General features: G+C 44.9%; 3 protein-coding genes across 5 annotated transcripts in view; 2 read left to right on the top strand and 1 right to left on the bottom strand.

The window, feature by feature from the left end:
* Positions 1 to 23: 23 nt before the first annotated feature.
* nudt7 (nudix (nucleoside diphosphate linked moiety X)-type motif 7) lies at positions 24 to 1,119 on the top strand. Its single transcript, XM_057053100.1, has 3 exons — positions 24 to 343; positions 421 to 579; positions 662 to 1,119. The coding sequence occupies exons 1-3, from the start codon at positions 191 to 193 to the stop codon at positions 1,010 to 1,012; spliced, it is 663 nt and encodes a 220-aa protein (XP_056909080.1). The 5' UTR covers positions 24 to 190; the 3' UTR covers positions 1,013 to 1,119.
* Positions 1,120 to 15,987, bottom strand: LOC130536867 (nuclear factor of activated T-cells 5-like). The gene is given in 13 exon segments (XM_057053090.1): positions 1,120 to 4,890; positions 5,016 to 7,095; positions 7,191 to 7,375; positions 7,475 to 7,607; positions 7,709 to 7,761; positions 7,873 to 8,007; positions 8,227 to 8,399; positions 8,478 to 8,668; positions 8,741 to 8,924; positions 9,037 to 9,411; positions 9,413 to 9,659; positions 11,861 to 11,989; positions 15,650 to 15,987. Coding segments are annotated over 13 exon segments (4,293 nt in total). The 5' UTR covers positions 15,723 to 15,987; the 3' UTR covers positions 1,120 to 4,555.
* Positions 15,988 to 16,675: 688 nt separating this feature from the next.
* wwox (WW domain containing oxidoreductase) overlaps positions 16,676 to 18,462 on the top strand; it is a 95,450-nt gene continuing 93,663 nt past the window's right edge. For all 3 annotated transcript variants that reach the window (XM_057053091.1, XM_057053093.1, XM_057053092.1), the window contains exons 1-4: positions 16,676 to 16,937; positions 17,282 to 17,346; positions 17,962 to 18,019; positions 18,110 to 18,279. In XM_057053091.1, the coding sequence (XP_056909071.1) occupies positions 16,831 to 16,937; positions 17,282 to 17,346; positions 17,962 to 18,019; positions 18,110 to 18,279 (400 nt within the window). In that variant the 5' untranslated portion in view covers positions 16,676 to 16,830. The remainder of the gene's footprint in view (positions 16,938 to 17,281; positions 17,347 to 17,961; positions 18,020 to 18,109; positions 18,280 to 18,462) is intronic.

Here is an 18,462-nt window from a genome sequence, read left to right as displayed (position 1 = left end):
AGCTCAGCGGCCGATGACGTATAAATTAAGGGACTAAATGCGGAAGTTGGTCGCTTAAAGTCACGCCATGTTTACGTTTCTGTCCGTTTTTATTTCTAGCCGTGATTTTGAAGGTGCCTGTGACCAGTTTGTTGACATAATCTAAAGGATACGATGCTACGGAAATACCTGTATAATCTAGGTTGAAAATATGCCTGTAAGAGAAGCGGCGGTAGCCACTCTAAAGCACTACGACATCGGAAACCTGTTCAGTTTATCGACGCTACCCAAAGCTTCGGTGCTGGTTCCTTTGTTTGTGAAAAATGGAGAGCTGCATACCTTAATGACCTTGCGTTCAAAAGAGGTAAACGCGGTTTTGAGGAAGAACACTGCCTAAACTTGCCGGATCTTTAAACCGTTCTGTGTTCTGTGCGTGTGTAGCTGAGGACCAGCGGTGGTGAAGTGTGTTTCCCTGGTGGCAAAAGAGATCCTAATGACAGAGATGATGTGCACACGGCGTTGAGAGAAGCAGAGGAGGAAATCGGTCTACCAGTCGGTGAGGTTGAGGTTGTGTGTAGCTTGTTCCCGATCATGAACAAGGTGGGGATCTTAAAGAAACAGCTGAGAGATGTGCACCTCTTCCATCCCAGTGTCACACACCCACCTGCATGTCTTCTCGCAGAGCGGTTTGCTGGTGACCCCTGTGGTGGGCTTTATAGAAGAGTCGTTTTGCCCCTGTCCAAACCCAGCTGAGGTCAGCGCCGTCTTCTCAGTCCCTCTGGACTTCTTCACCAGTGATGAGAACCACGTTTCCTGCAGCTCTATCGGGACTTTAGCCCCCATGCACTCTTTTTGCTTCTCGGATCCTGAATCGGGAAACCAGTATCACATATGGGGACTGACTGCCATGATTGCAATCCTGGTTTCTGTACTTGCTCTCAGGAAAAAGCCAAAATTTGACATTGCATTTGACACAGACGACCCCTTTTCCACCTTTAGAAAGGTTCTACATATGAAATTGAGTAAACTATGACTGCATGTTGTGTCATCACACTATACCTGTCGATGCTAAATACATTGATTTGTCTATTTTCTTGACTTTGACAAAGTGCAATATAAAGATAAAGTGAAATAATCAAATCAATGTGCTTACATTTTTATTGATTCATTTAATGTAGCAGCAGGATTACAGATATAAACATAAGAGTATACAAATGTCCAGAACAAGGCAAAGTACATGTTAATAATAGTTCAGATGTATAACACACTGGGGTTGACCGTTATCCCGACTGCAGGGTCTTAAGGCTAGATACTAAAGCTCAAGCTACACGCAGAACAGATACAACAGAACTGTTGGGAGAATGTGAAATAGAAAGCAAACTAGAAAAAAAGAGCAAACTGATTAACACACAAGATACAGCTCACACTATTGGCAAATAACAGTTAATTCATCATGGTAGCTCCTTTGCTCAAGCATTTCACAGCAACAATAGTAATGTTGACAAGCACATGAACACAAGAAAGCTCTCCATTAAAACAATCTCCACTGTCTCGTCCCTTTTAAATCACACGTACAAATCTCACAAGGCATTAAAAAAAGGTTGACAATTCACTGGTGATGCTTCACTTTGATATCTTGCAATGGAATTCTCACCGGGGAGCTATAATTATGCTTGTGTTTAAAAATAAATTTCAATTACTAATGCATCCTGATGGTAACCGGCCCCGGAGACACGGGGCGAACTAGCCGTGACAAAAAAGGGACACCAGTAAACACAGAAGAGTAACAAGTTATCAAGGCACACAAAGTTCCATTGAAAGCTTCACAACTGAAATTCAAGATACCCCTGCAGTATATTTCACATTTAAATAGACATGGATATTCATTTAACATGGTTGGACAGAATCTATAGTGTGCTATCTTCACGACCAGGTAGGACTACCCCTCCGCCACGACCTTACATGTACATGGCTATTCATTGAGTCAGACTGAGCATCCTGGGTTGTTAGACATCCGAGGGCTGGACGCAAAAAAAAAAAGTGAAACACCATCACAGATCAATGGGGTGGATGCACATAAACACAAACGAAATTTGACTCACGCCCCAACCGCCTAGAAATGTTCTGTGGAACTGGAATTGGTCCGATGGTAAACACAGAGAGCGCTCCGCATGGACACCGTGAGGTAAAACGTACATTCATGAAACTGAAGTCACAGGTTGGCCTTCTGCGTCGCTATGGCTTTACGAGGTGTCGCTGCTCTGAACGTCTGCCAACGTCATGTGCTCGTGCAACCCCCCACCCCCCTTCCCCCCACAGAAACGGAATGCTTGGAAACATCACTATTGTGCTCTACTGCACTACAGTAAATGGATGAGACAAAGTGCCACTGAAAGAACATGACGACTTAAAAAAAAATGCACGCAAGTTACGAATTGATGGTTTCGCTTTGCACAGGTTGGTTGGGGTCGATATTTAACGGCAGAGTTTAACATTATTACGTAGAGTTTACACCTTCTTTCAGTCATGGATTCCATAATAAACCTTCAGGCCAGGGAAACATACCAACAGTGATATTCTGTGATATTAGGTTTACAAAAATACTCTACACTTTGATAGATGGATACAAAATTCTAAAAAAGATAAGTTACTTTAAAATGGATCACGAACAGCTGCAAACTAATCTGACTGACAATGTAAACGAATGCATACCGTAGCGATGTTTTGCTTTTTATTCTTCTAACGCGTCAATGACCGTCAACGGTTGGCTGCTTGAATACTGCTAAATCAGCTACTGTTGTAGATATGAAAAGCGGAGCGGCGTAATCTCATCTCAAAATCCACCGCAAAAGAGAGAAATGTTAGTGAGATTAAACAATGTACCATTCACATCTTTAAGAAAACAACACACTGCATTGCTGCCCATACCAGAGCTGCATAATTGATCAAAATAAAACGAATGAGGACCACGATGAGACAAAGACGGCCAGTTTACAACAGGGGGCTTTGGTATGCCTGCGTACACGCCAGCATGACCCCCCCAAAATCAGCAGACCGCGCTCTTCTTCAGATTAAACAAATGATGCCAGTGCTATGGATACAAATATAAGCCCTCACGGTATTAACATCACATTGGAAGTGCCCTTCTGTCCTGCATATAGCACCGTAGATAAAATCAGAGTGGTGATCTCTATGCAACAGAAATTTCATTCACCGACCATACCGGCCCCCTCCCCCAGCTCACAACACATGGGGTTGGCTGCCGACTTCATAGGGTGTCAGGCCACCAACACCGACACAAAAAAAAACAGATATCAACACAACACAAGGTAAAACAGCCTCATGTGACAGACTGAACGGTAAAAGTACAAATATCACGGGGGAAAATCCTTCATTTCAACGCACAAACCAACTGAATCTGGATTTTTGTTTAGGTGCTTTGCCAGCACGTGAAACAAACCAACACTGAAATATTACAACGGTTTCTATGGAAATGCCTGTAGTTTTTTTTCTTCTTTTTTTGGACACACTTGACTGGACCACTGAGACTGAATACAAACAGGACTTCACCAATGAGCAGATGTTTTATACAAAGTTGCATTAAAATGATAAAAATGATTAACCGGTTTAAAAGTCAACTGTTTTAATTTTGTCTCTTGCTTTTCCTTTGTTGAATGGACATTTCAGAGTACAAATTCACTGGGGTCAGTAGTGAGCTGTGGATGGATACGAGGATTTGTTAGAGGTTATAAAGTGCTTTACAAATGTTTATAAAACCCAGACAACACTACACTTCACTAGAATTTTTTTGTCTCGCCACTTGAACTTGGTAAAAGTAAACTTTGAAAAAAAAATAAAATAAAGAGTGAACATGCTAAATATCTGAATCTTTCCTAAAGATTCAGAGATGATTGGGAGGTGGCCGCAAGAGAAAAAAAGGCCCTTTTTCTACCAGCTTGAATCCCATTTACAAACATTTAATTGGCCCTCCGACTCTGATTACCCAATTAATGAGCTTAGTGGGATTAATCAATATTTGTTAAATGATAGTCTGTTCTGATGCAGATCACAGCCACACCAGCAAAACATTCTACAAATGTACTACATTTACTCTTGGAGTATAATTTATCAAATTGTTAAAGCACGTGGTTCATTAACTGCAAACAGATCATCCTCATCCAAACATTGTTAAATTAAGCAGGAAAGACCCCCCCCCCCCCCATCCCTCCTGTGGTGCCAGATTGGACCCTGCAGAATGAGATTCAGCCAATGTTCTTTCTAAAATTTTCAAGTATCTTTTTTTTAACACCATCTTTTAAGCTCAGTCATTAGTAACGCGTTATTCGCCCGACAACAGAGCCGAGAGATCCTTAACTTCAAAGATAGGTGACGCTACAGCTCATTATAAATATTCAATAAAAAACAAGGAGTTGCATGACTTCATAGTTGGGGTGGTGGTGAATTTTTGACTTAAAAAAACCAAACTATTAGATTTGTGGCACAAACCACTCATGTGTTTGTATTAAGGGAGTATAACTTTAGCTACATATGACTTCCTGTGTGGTCCGAGCCTTCATCACTGCTTCTGCAGCTGATTCTGGATGCTGTTCTGTATCTGTGCCTGTAGATTAGTCTGCATTGGAGTTGGTAAGCAGGTTTCAATGGAGGCCTGTAAACCAGCCTGCAGAGCTGTCTGTGTGTTGGCCTGGACTGCGTTCTGCAGGGCGCTCTCTAAACTGGACTGCATTTGTGCCTGAAGGCTGTTCTGTAAGCTGCTGTGCATGGCGGCCGGCGTCGAGGGGGCGGCTTGAGACATGGGCTGGTCCAACAGGGGCTGCATGTGACTGGAGTTCTGGGGCTGGTTCTGAGCTGGCAGTGGAGTCCCGGAGGAATTGAGCAGCTGGGGAGAATCTGGGAGGAAAACGAAATCAAAACGTCAAAAGAAATCGAGCAGGATGCGAGACGTCGATGCTGGCAAGACGCCAGGAAGGACTTGGACGTGCACAAGTGAAGGTGTTCAACCAGCGTCGTCTTACCATTCTGGATGCTGAACACAAACAGGTTGGCCTGTCCCTGCGGGGCCACATTTCCAGCCACATTTGTCTGGAAAAGCTGATCTGATGGCTGCTGACCAGGGTTGGCGACCACGCCCACGCCCCCCTGCACCACAAAGATGGTTGTGCCAGAGGCTGCGGGCTGGCTGTTAATCTCCTGCGAACCGATGTTGTTCTGAAGGCTGGTCAGAGAGGTCTGTGGCAAGAACAGCTCCACTGGCTGGCTGTTTGGGATACTACTGGAACCTGGACCCACTTGCATTGGCTGCTGTTCCTGGAACAGGTTCTGTTGTTGGTTCTCACTGGACGCGGGATTGTTGTGAGATAAACTCTGGTCTTGGAAGGACATGGGCTCTGCTGGTTCTGACTGGGGAATTCCAACATTGAGCCCTCCTGCAGGAGATGGCCCTTGTGTCTGAGTACTGAAGAGGATCGCTTGGGGGATGGCCTGTGGGTTTAACTCTGTGGTACAGAGGAGAAGACCAGTCTGCTGTGGCTGGGAAAGCTGGCTCTGTGGGCCGGGGTTAGCCACCTGCAAGTGGTTTGGGATGCTCTGGAACAAAGTGCTCTGCTGGCCGATGGGAAGCTGTGGTGGCTGCGAGTTCTGCTGCGGAGACTGCTGCTGCTCCATTGGGGTGCCCTGTTGTTGCATTTGAGAAAGTTGAGCTTGGGGTTGGTTCTGAAAAATCGCGACAGGCTGAGGCTGGTTGGACGTCTCAATAGAGGAAATGAACGCCAGCTGCTGTTGCTGCTGTTGTTGGGGCTGAGGGTTTGGAGACAGGTACAGGGTGGAACCTGCTGCCTGCTGCTCTGAACCGAGACTCCCGCTGGCCAGAACGGTCAGAGTATTCTGGAGCAGGGTGGCCTGGACCTGTTGTTGGGACCCCTGGGATTCAGCTAAGCTTCTTGGAGACTGAAAGAGCTGTTGTGGGGGAGACGTGTGGGACGGAGGCTGCGTCGGGAAGCTCGTCTGGATGGTGAGAAGCTCTCCAGCCTGCTGAAGGAGGGACACTGGCTGCTGTACCTGGGAGGAGGAGTGCATCTGGGGCTGAAGCAACTCAGCCTGAAGCTGTTGCTGTAAATTCTCCAGGACCTGTTCTTGCAGTTGTTGCTGCTGTTGTAAGTTGCTCAATGCCTGATTTTGCTGTTGCTGCTGTTGCTGCTGTAGCTGATGATGCTGCAAATTGTTAAGCAATTGATTTTGTTGTTGCTGTTCTTGAAGTTGGATGTTGTTGAGGACTTGCTGTTGCTGATTTTGTTGCAGCTGCTGCTGCTGCTGTTGCATGTTTTCAATGATCTGCTGCTGCTGCTGCTGCAGCTGGTCCTGCGGCTGTAATATGAGCTGCTGCTGGATCTGCATGGTGCCGAGAACCTGCCGCTGCTGCTCCAAGTGTTGCTGGAGCTGTTGATGCTGTTGAAACTGGTGCATTTGATGTTGCTGTTGTTGCAACTGCATCTGTTGCTGCGTTGAGAGCGAGTTATCCGTGGTGCCCAATCTTAGGCTGTTCATGTTCTCCTGGACGTGTTGCTGAAGGGAATCTGCAGAGGGCGTGGGGCTGTACAGAACAGAGTTCAACTGCTGCTGCGCTACAGCTGCCTCCAATACCTGCTGGAGTGTGGCACTGCCCCCAGCCTGTAGCTCCCTGACTGCCCTCTCCAAGGCCACCCCTTCTTCTGGGAATAGGGAAACCTGGGACTGCTGTGTTTGGGGCTGAGAGGGAGCAGCGATCTGAGGCATGGACACAACTACAACCCCTCCGCCATTGTTTGACCTTTCGGGAGTCATACTTTCCTGAGGGTCTCTAAGAAACTGCTGAGGGACCTCAGGTGTCACGGGTGGAATCGTTGTGTCTCCTGACACTGGGAAAGTTGTTGAAGGGGCAATGTCTTGCTTTTGGATGATACTGAGAGTCTCCAGGCAAGGGAAAACGGGAGGAGCCTGGGGAAGCTCCACATCTTCAGGCTGTAGAGGCAGTGGGTTCTGAAATGACTCCCCACCTGTATGAGGACTAGAGCTAAGTTCCAGGGTCTGCTGGACTGAGACCAAAGGGTCAGGGGGAGCCTGCAAATGAGAGGACTATAATGTGAACCCTTTAATGCGAAATGCTACTTTTAAAAAGGTGGAATTTCCCGTCCGCTAAACTGATGGTACGTTACCTTAAATACGTCTGTGGGTGGTTGATTGCTGGACACTTCCATTGGGGTGTCTTCTTGCCTTTTGGAAGGCTGACCTGAACAATCACTCTGCTCAGATGATATTGATTTTGGCTGCCCGTCGAATATACAAGGCTCCAGGAGGGAGGGCTCCTCTGTTTTTACCGTCTGGGACTCTGAACTATCAACTGAAGGTGGGTGAAACACAGGAGAGCAGTCTATATCAGCAGTGCAGTGGAAATTAGAACATTTTGAACTAGGTGGCCTCATTGAAAGCACATCTGTACCTGTGTCTGGAATATAGGTGAAGGTCTGGGCTTCATGGGATCGACCTGCATTTGTCATGACAAAGATCCCCACTGAAACTGGAGAGGTGACTGCCTGGTTGTGAAATGGGGGGACCGTCACTATCAAATGATTCTGGGAAGACAAACGAACCAAAGAAACATAAATAAATCAATAACAATGTGACACTAACATTATGTTACTGAAGCAGAAAGAGGCAAAGATCATTTATATACCTGATGGAAGTAGTCCATATCAATCTTTGCCTCGTCTTGCCAGGAATTGTCATCTACAAGAATATTAAACCATAAAAACACACATTTTGTTTGACTACAGACAGAAAGGCATGCTCACAACAGATACACCTCAGTAGAAACACAGACCCCACCAGTCTGGGTACCTGCAATGTTCTCTTGAAAAATAACTTTGGTTCCTTTGAGGAAGTTCTTCCCAATGATGAAAACCTCCTCTCCTCCTCTGACTGAGCAGCTGTGAAGACTCTTCTTCAGGATCTCTGGCAGTCCTGCTGGCTGGGCTGGAGAAGCACACCACAGTCACATGTGTGGAGAAAAGAAATGGCAAACAGAAAAACCTGTGTCCCGATGGGAATTAAATCACTTAAACCAGTTTTAACTCTCTTTTTTTACAATCGCCAAAGACTGAATCATCGGAAACATGTCATTCCTTAGCATTTTAGAATTGGTATGTCTGGTTGTATCATGAGACTGACACCGAGTGTGTCGGGGATACTCACTGCAGAGGATGGGAGATGAGAGGACCTGCAGAGTGAGAACTGATCCATCAGGCTCAGGGATGTTGACCCTGAAGGCTAGTCTAGCACGCGTGCTCTTCTTCTTCGACCCCGCCACTCCAATGCGGGCCTCCACGTCCGCATTACGCAACTTCAAAATTCCTACGCAGTCCACGCTGGAAACGATACAAGATAGTATTTTAAGATCTTTTAATCTGAAGTCCAACGATCATCAAAACAACGCTCTCCCTTACGCCAGAGTCATGTCACTGCTGGGTTCCAGAGGGATCTCAATAACAGTGGTGCCGTCTATGTCCACCTCCTTGCAGGCAGTGGTGTTGCGTCCCGTCACTCTGCAGGCCTGGTAGAAACCATGAGGCTTCACTCTGCCCGCATCGTTCGCTACAAAAACCTGGAGCACCACCGGCTCATTTATGCCCTCCAACTGCAGGAAACGATAGACGTAGTCTTTCATTTTGATACGACGCGCCGATGTTTTTCTCCTCATCACACAAACCTTGACAGTGGGGAATCCTTGCTGTGTGCGGTCTTTGACGGAACCTCTGCTGCCCTCCGTCAGATAGCGGGCTCTGTGCTGCGTCTCCGGCTGTATGAGGATCTTTAGCTCCTTCCCATCACTCCTCTGGGGGAACTGGGTAGATAAGGAGCCACCCTTCACGATGCTCCCGGACTCATGAGAGCTGCAAAGCAACAAAAAAAACACCACAGCTCTGACATATTTGTAATTTCAAGAGCTCTTGCAGAAGGATTCTTTAAATGCAGACAGGATGTACAATACAAGCATTGTCCCACCTGGCTATTGGGCTGATTTTGTCAGTTCCCAGCTGGGACAGTACAAAGTGAGGAGCCTTGGCGCTGTCAGCATCAAAAACATCCATGCTGTCCTCCGGGGCAGGCTTGGGGCCGGGCCGCTGGCGAGTAGTACGTTTTCTTGACTTGCGTGGCACCTCAGTGTTATCATTGTAGGAGACAGAGCTGACCAAGCTGAAGTTGGAGACGGACTCGTCGGCCCATATACTGCTGCTGGGCTCCGAGTCTGGACCCGCCGGACCGCACACCGTAGGTTCCTCTTGGAAAGACATCTGGCTGTCATCGAACAGATCCTCGGGCGGTGGAGATATGTTTAACACAGGCCTTCGCTTTGACGGGGTGTTCTGAGGCTGCTGCACCCATCCCCGCCAACACGCTCGACCCCACGTCTCCCGCTGCAGTGCTCTTTCCACCAATGCCTCTGCTGGGGGCAGATATTGCATCCTCCATGCTTTGCACCTCTGAAGCTCCAGCTCCATCTCCTCCGCCGGAGTGGACTTGTTGGGAAACCATGAGATGATCTGATGGCGACGAGGAGCCGGTGGATGGGAGTCCCATGGTCAGGGAAGACGAGGCAGAGGAGTTGGAGGTGAAAGAGGTGGCATCTGCAGTAGCATACACAGAGACAAGAGTTAGTGTAGATGCTCACCAAAGAGTAGGCTAGCAGTCCCATTCAAGCAGCTGAATTTGTGCATGATTTGTATTGATTTCCCCTCTTCCCAACTCTAATTTCAACAGATTGTTGTGGGTTATACGCTCTCACTGTGCATGCGAGAGCCCTCAAGCATTGATCAAACATCCTGAAGTTAAAGTTGAGAAGGGTACTTTAGGTCCCACAATGTTTTGATTCCTTTCGCAATTCAAATCAATGTGAAAAAACTGACATGCTTTGTTTACAAAAACAAAAGCAAGCTAAAAATTGTTACATACACATTGCCACAAAGAAACAGAACAAAATTGGTTCAAACTTTGTCGTACAGCCAGATTTGCAAGCTGGTAATGTTGTACCAAATTAAATCTGCCAAGGTTACAGTACAGTTTATGCAATGTGCATCTAGTAGTATACAGTTGTTTGCGCATGCCAATTGGAGGATTTGGTTGGGACTGAGCGTAGCCATGGAGACAGAATAAACAAGCCTCTGACCTATGGAGCAGTGAACTGCAGACCATTTTATATGCAGACACTCCCTGCCTCAGAGGGAACTTCCTGCAATAAAAACGAGACAGCCAATGAGCAACAAGAGAGCTGATCATTCAAGAATCAACTTCTGTCAATCAGTAAATTGGAAGAACTAATACACTGAAGGAAGGAGTCACTTTTGAAGTGGATCATTCATAGACAGGTTGAAGCGTGTGTATTTTGTGCGTGATGTTCTGAAGGACGTCACAGTGCTCATGCTTTTATCAGCACTGCCGAAGGCCAGCTGGTTCAGAAAAGACCGTTAAGATGCAGCGTTTAGAAAAGCGCTCTCTCCCGCATGACTTGACCAGTTAGTTTTTGTGAAGATGGACTCTAGACTCTTCTACTGTGGCGGCTGATGTCGGCCTTCTTGAACCATGATCCGAGATCAGACCACATTTGTTTGGTTTTTTTTATTTACAAAAAAGAAGGTCCAGCAACTTTCAGGAGCAACTTCACTGTTTCATAGAGTTGTTTACTGGGGTGTCTGTGGAAGTGCGTCGGGGTTTTAAACATCTCTTAAGCCATTTAAAGAAGAACAACTACAACTTCAGAAAGTAAGAGAGTCCTGCTATATCACAGGAGCTTTTGAGCTACAACTCCGCGTACAGCCAAAAGAAAAACCATCGGCAATGGCATCATCATCATCATCAAACCAGCGAAAATAAGGAAACCACAAACTAGGTTGACATTCTGTCAATACATTCCTTATTATTCTTCATAAACGCTAAATAAAAGCTCATGATGTGCAGCTCTCTTTGGATGAAAGTCTCTGGAAATATGCGAGGACCCACAAACACACGGTTTTCGCAAATATTTCTGACCCCACCAGGAGGACATACCTCAAGAGTTAGGAGCCATTAGGTAGCAACACCGGAGAGTGGGCGCACAACAGCATTGTTTAACGATTAAACTTTCAATATATGGTGGCAGCATACATCCTGGGTGTGAAACTAGTCCATCATGGGGCACATGGTGTGGTAGAAATGAGCTTAATCTTTACAGATTTTGGTATTTACATAGTATTAGAGCAGTATTTTCTGGTAATGCCGTACTACACCATCAATGTTGCGTGATTTGATTAGTCAAGTGTCACACGAGCCACAATGAAAAGCTAAACATACTCAGTTTCCACTTGCTACTTCAACACGGATAAGAAAGGACAGCTTCTGTTGACGTTGTGCCCCCTTTTAAACACAGTTGTAAAGCATAACTTGGGCTTTTATCAGGCCACCACTGGCTGTAAATGCACAGGAGGTGAGCTATTGTTTGACATTATCGGTCCCTCACATTCCTTTTTATTTATTTATGTTGGCTCAGGCCTCTGAAAGGGTAATCGGGTACCACAAGGCTTGTGCTTTGATGTGGTCAGCTTGAAGGAGACAGAACAGTATCAAAATCTATTAGTCACATATACAACCTTAATTAGCATAGACTCTAACTTGAGGGACACAAATGATACAGATCTCGATATTTATCATCTCACAAACTTGTGAAAGAGTGAAGTTGACACCCGACATTGTCACGTTGCCACATCAATTTCTTACCCCCCTTTCTTAGGGGAAAAGTATTGCAAAGAGAAACTGATCCCAGATCATGGTTTTACTGGAATGAGCTGAAACTCACCTGAAGCCAAGGCAGCATTGGGGGGAGGTCCGACCTCGCCCCCACTCGTCTGGCTCATGGTGGGTGGATCTGTCTGGGCGGACAATGGCTGAAGCTGCAGCTCTTTGGGGAGGAGGTCATATACTGACTCTGTCGTAAATGATGAGCCAGAAAAGAGAAATTACACAATGAACTTCACAAAAAGAACTGTAATACTGAGTTAGCTTAGCAGCAGCAACAGGATACAAGGTCCAGAATTATAAGAAAAATATGAAATCGAACTGAACTTTTCAAAGGCCAAACACCCCAAAGATGTCGATATGTTTCTTGAATAAATGCAATTACATGTAAATGCACGGAAGCCAACCTTTCTGCGTTCGAGACTGGTGCCGCAGGTAACCAGCACCGTATAATAAACAGCCACTCACACAAAATAAATAAATAAACCTACACGTTACACCAGTCCAAGCTGACATATAATGTTCCACGGAGCGCAGCGTAAAAAGATCCAGTGAGACATTCCCCCGTAATTGTTGGCAGGGTGATTCCTGGAACACTATAAGCAGCCGCTGAGGCTGAAGTGGAGTGAGCCATGTTTGGCTGCAGATGAGCACACCGTTAGAGGCTGGTTACTGCGAAACTCCGGCCTGTATATTTCTGCTGTGCGTCGTGGTTATCCGACCCTCAGCTATAACGTAGTGAAAAGACACACGATGCTGCACCTTTGGTGTCACCCTCTCCCTCGAGACATGAGGCAACGTCACCATAGAACGAGCAGCCGGCCTCCCCCGGCCACCGCTAAAGCCGCGTTTCCGCCAGGTTAGATTTTAAAATGTAGATACACTCATCTACATAAAAAAAACATTAGCGTGTAGTTAATTCAGGCTGCTCCGTGCTTGCATGTTAACTCTGAAATGTCCGACCCATTGGACCATTGCTAGAGTGCTTAATGTGGTCTTAAAGGGAACCGTTCCCATTTAAACACACTGTGTCTGTTGTGCCTTGTTCATTCCCTAGAAAGCCTCTTTGTGTTTGAATGTGTCGCAGATCAACTGGAACATAAACCGACGTGACCTCAGTCCGGACTATTACCATTTTCACACATGAGGTGGGTGCAAATGTGCGCGCTCCCAACTGGAAACCATCGCGACACGCGGACACACGACTCACGCTGCGTCTGTGGCGCTCACGTGAACATGAAAAAGACCAGGCTCTCTGGTGTTGTGCATTCAAAAAAAAGCTCACGTATTAGCTTTACTCAAATATAACCGAAAGCTGCTGAGGTTAGAAAAGCTGTAGTCGTAGCGTCGGGTAGGAGATTAAATTTCAGGAGTGGCGGGAGCCACGTGGCGGAGGTTGTTTGTTCGCCGACGGCTGAACCTGTGAGGAAAGGTGAAACAAAAAGAATGGAAGTGTTGCAGCAGTTTGGATTTAAACCCAATGACGGAGAACAACAAATAATATGGTGCCACCACCTATTTGAATACCCACATGCAAAACCCCGATGCCCCGATCAGAAACCAGCATGCTGACATCAGAACTACCATTGTCAATTGGACAAGAACGCAGCATTAAAAACATCTAAAGACTTCCTCCTCACAATATTTCCCTAAGATTGATTAAAAAAAAACAAGTTCTGATAACAGACTGCTCTTACTTGGCCCCGACAATGGGCATGTGGTCAAGCATTGCTGTAAAACAATCAAAATACCTCATGGCAGAGGTATGCGGGGCTCACATTACACATGCCACTGCCCAATGGCAAGGTTGCCGGTCCATTTTTACTCTTCACAGCTGACTTGTTGCTGAGATCAGGAATGAGTGCTAATGAAGGCAGCTTGTGTGACCATTGTTTCCATCGACAATGGCACCTATTTTAAAGTGCTGCCACACGTCGACAGAACATTACTCCCAAATTGGCACCAACATTCAAGGTTATCCTTCAGAAGTGACAGCCTGTAATTCTTCCCACTATAAAAGGCAGAATAAATGCCTACACATTCTCCATCATGTCATCAAGTTCAAACCAAGAACACCTACGATCACACAGCAAACACGAGGAAGCTGCTTTTACCTGATATACGCAATGTGAAAATAATCACCTCTTTGCTCCAGAACAATCACAATTACGTAATTTTATGGAGAGTTTTTGCACTCAACAGCTCTGTGAAAGAGAATAAAGTTACAGGCTGGTCAACGAGACAGAAGATTCATCAGAGAACAGATCTGAGCTCAGCACTAACAGGAAGTCGCACACAGTAATCTGTTCACGTGAGCGGAGGCTTTTTTGCTGTTTCATATTGCAACTCGGGGATGTTATCTCTGTCCCAGTTGTACATTTCTTCAAAGTTCCTGGTAAAAACCAGCCTCCTCGATGTAGAATGCTTTGGTGCGACCCACAGTGGTGAAGCCTGCACACCGGTTCGGGGAAACGCCGACCAACCACACACCTCTCCTCGTTTCACTGGAAAACACTGAAAGGTTAACAGCCTGTACAGAGCTATAAAAACATTTGCAATGTGTGCTCAAAGGACTCTGACAGACTTCCTCTTATCACCAATAGCTTTGTTGTTATCTTTAGAATCAGACGTGGTTTGGCTTTCATCTGGTCTTTGCCACATTCATTTCTCTCTTTTTTTGGTGCCTTTGCTTATGTGTTAAACAGCCCAATTGGGGAACTTTCTTGCTTAATAAGCAGTAGAAATCAGGGGGTGCGACTTCTACACTGACACCAACATCAGCACACAAATACTCAGAAATATACAGCCATCATGTGATAAAGCGTGCCCATGTGACACATCCAACTAACCATGTCAGGCTCCAAGAACAATGCTTTCTGTTCATAACCCCTGTACCAACTCTACCAGACAATTCTGGGTCCAGCCACAGGGAATTAAGAATCATGTCTCTGGCAATCAAACAATCCAAATTTTGGCTACACCTATGAACAATGATGATGCAGAATATATTGCACGTGAAAAAAAACAACAACAAAAAGCTAAACATCTAGAAATCTTTGGTTGACACTTTAGAAAATGGTGCACAGCAATGCACAATATGCAAGACCTGAGCACGAGTAAGCAAACCAGGGTAAAAGAGGATGAAGGTAGGGGAATCAGCTATTGTTGAGCACCACACACAGATGCATTAACCCAGCCTGCATCCAACCGGACTTAACGGTGTAAACCTTTTATAAAGCAGCAACAACATCCTAATAATAACATAACCCTTGAGTGACACGTGTTCTGAGCGTATTAGAGATGGAATTAATATTGGGAGTCGGTGGCAAAGGCAGCCTGGCTGACCCGAGTTTAAACTAGAAGAACATCGCCACTAAAACCCACATTAAATCTACAATTCGCATGGATACATTATAGCTCAGGCGAACCAGTCTGCACAGTCAGAGCACGATTTAGACATTAAACCACTAAACAATGTGGTGGCTAGAATAACTCCACGTAGCGACCCTAGCTGATAGGATATACCAACATGATGCCACCAGTACATCGCATAATTGCATATTATCATCATACAAATAGGAATCGTGTCACCTCTACAGTTAGACAAAGCCCAGAATATGATTGTCTTGTACGCGCTGTGAAGGTGACACCTCAGAAGCCAAGAATTACCAATGAAAAAGCTAAACGCAGCTAAACCAAATGAGCTAGCTTTGCAAGCTAGCAGCAGAAAATAAGCTAACCCCTGCTAGCTCTCGTCTTAATATGATCATAGAAGATTCATTTTCATCATCCCAGCACAAATCACTATAGCTTTGGACTCACAACAAAGTATAATTGATAAAAATCTTACCTTTAGAGTATAGAGAATTGGGGGAATTAAGGTCAAGATCCGAGCTCAGGAGGGATACGAAATCAGAGGGCATCGGAGCGCTTCATCGAGGGGAGGAGAAGCGGTCACTCTTCAGAGGGAACGTCGGTAGCTTTGGGCTCATTAGCAGAGCATTTTTCAAACGGAATGTTCAAATGTTCCGATTACAACATCGATATTGCCTGTCGACACGGCGATAAAAACAATACTCCCGGCGCAAAACCCCACCAGGAGACACGACTTATATTGCAGTGCGTGTGTCTCCGCAAAGAAGAGACACAAACACACACTTGCGTCCAGCGGGTCAGCCCACCTCCTCTGACCACGCCCCTCGCCCCGCCCCATCCCTGGCCCCGGGCATGCGCCGTGGACCTAATAATAATAATAACAATAACAATAACAACAATATTAGTAACAAAAATAAAGCATTATGTTCTATAATGTCGGTACTCCAAAAGCACTTTTGCCTGCCAGAGCATTGTCTAAAATGGGCATGCAGAGGATTATATTATTTTTTTTCCAGATTTCTTGGAAGCCAAGAGTGGCACTCTCACAGCCTATCATTCATTCAGAGCAAACACCCACTGGAAGCAGCGTGTCAGAATAATTATAACACCAGTGAGGAGGAGTGGCACGATTGGAACTCAAAAATGTTGAAGAGCAGCCCACTGAGGTCACAACAATGCTGGCATTATTTATAAGGGGCAAAGCTATAAAACGGACCCACAGAGAGACTCTTGTTCTTTAGGCCGTGACCCACAGTGCTGCAAACAAAATATACAAAATGACACTCTTGTAGAGTTTTATAAATGTGATGTTTTGTTTTTTTAAATGGCCTTCCTTGTACTTAAAATTATTTATTTAAAAGTAGAATTCCTTCCAAAAACCTTGAACTTACTAAAATAAATGATTAATTAACTAACATTTTATACTACGAGAATAATATTTAATTTCATACAGTTACATCTTGGTGAGAACTTTTGGGTTAAATAGTACTCCATTTCCCAAAATCCCAATCGGTTTTTACGTCACCGTGTTGTTGCGGAAGTGCCGGGCTGCAGTAGCGTTGGTGACATTTTCTGTTATTCATCCTTAACAGCAAACATTTTATGCGTTTTTGTTGGCCGGACAGTCGATTAGGTGGAAAAACATAAGCGAGCGTTATGGCAGCCCTAAAATACGCAGGTATGGACGATACGGACAGCGAAGATGAGTTACCACCAGGATGGGAAGAGAGGTCTACGAAGGACGGCTGGGTCTACTATGCGAAGTAAGTAGTATCCTATTAGCTTCTTTATAACAGATACTCCCGCATTACTTCAAAAATATCACCTGATATTGCCAATATATCTGCAGAATTTGGATATTTTTTACGTAAAACCATGGAAAGTGAAGACAGTCGAATGGCGTAATTTGCAGCATTCGAAATATCATAAATTGCATATGGGAGTAAACATTTCCTTTTGTCACCAATTGTACAAATATAAATAGGTAAATCTAGATTATGAGGTTTGTAAAAAAATCTATTTATTATTCTGAGATTCGGATTTAAATTGAGTGGTATAAGAATCAAACTGCAGAACATGTTTTAAATCTTTTTTTTTCTACCAACAGCCACGAAGAAATGAAGACTCAGTGGGAACACCCCAAGACAGGAAAGAAAAAACGCTGTGCAGGAGGTTTCCTACCTTATTTGTTATACATCCATCTCATTAGTTAGGTTTCTAAATGTTCGGGCAGGTGGATTTTAAAAGAACTTTGGTTCTACAAACACAACAATAGCTTTAAAGTATGATAATTGTACGCTTAGCTTTCAAATAAGTGAAAGGTTAAGGTAGCTATCCAATCAGGAAATTTTGGAGTCTTTCTTTGGGAATATTTTGCCAGCTTGTTTCCTCAGCAGCTGCTTTTGGCACATTCTGTAATTGTTTTAGACTTTGGATCACATCTGTGTTGAGATAAGGTCACAGGTTTGGTCATTCCTTCCATTTCCTTGTGTTCAGGAACTCTTGAGCATCATCTACATCAGTGATATGAAAAATGGCAGCCTCACTTTTGTAGCAGTTGGGTGAATGTGCACAGATAATATAGATTTATACGCTCCAGTATTCATCCATTTATTTGCGGATTCCACACTGGTCTCCTCTTGGATTTTGCTCCTGCAGTTTATGGATAAAAGTGCAGATTTAAATTGCAAAGCTTTTGCTGTCTCTCCAGTAGATTTAATGTGTCGTAAAAAACTGCAAGAAAATGGTGTTTGTTTGGGTTATTTTTTAATCCATTATTTTCTTTAGATTTACCATATGGCTGGGAGCAGGAGATTGACGAGGAAGGCCAGATCATTTATGTTGAGTAAGTATGATATTTTCCAATGCAATGGTCAAAACTGTGAACTGTGATGGTTATTACCTGCATATATCATATTTGCTCTGTCATTTTTAGCCACATCAACAAGCGGAGCACATATTTTGACCCAAGGCAGGCCTTTACAGTCGAAGATGTTGTCATAAAACCAAAACGCTATGATGGGAATACGGCCGCACTGGACATCCTTCAGGGACGTGACCTCTCAGACAAGGTTGTGCTCATTACTGGAGGCAATTCAGGCATTGGTGAGTGTAATAACAACCTCAGATTCCTGCACACTGAACATGCCACCCGTCTGGCTTCAGTCAAATGTGTTTAGGCACTGCTGTCACTAGGGGGCGTCACGGTATCAGATGAAGTCCATGTTCCAAGCGTTCGTCTCTCCACAGGCGTGCATTCATCAACATTAGCTTCCAAAACGAAACACT

The sequence above is a fragment of the Takifugu flavidus genome, chromosome 13, assembly GCF_003711565.1.
Source record: "Takifugu flavidus isolate HTHZ2018 chromosome 13, ASM371156v2, whole genome shotgun sequence".
In the NCBI taxonomy this organism is placed as follows: domain Eukaryota; kingdom Metazoa; phylum Chordata; class Actinopteri; order Tetraodontiformes; family Tetraodontidae; genus Takifugu; species Takifugu flavidus.
This window is presented reverse-complemented; position numbering and strand designations above follow the sequence as displayed.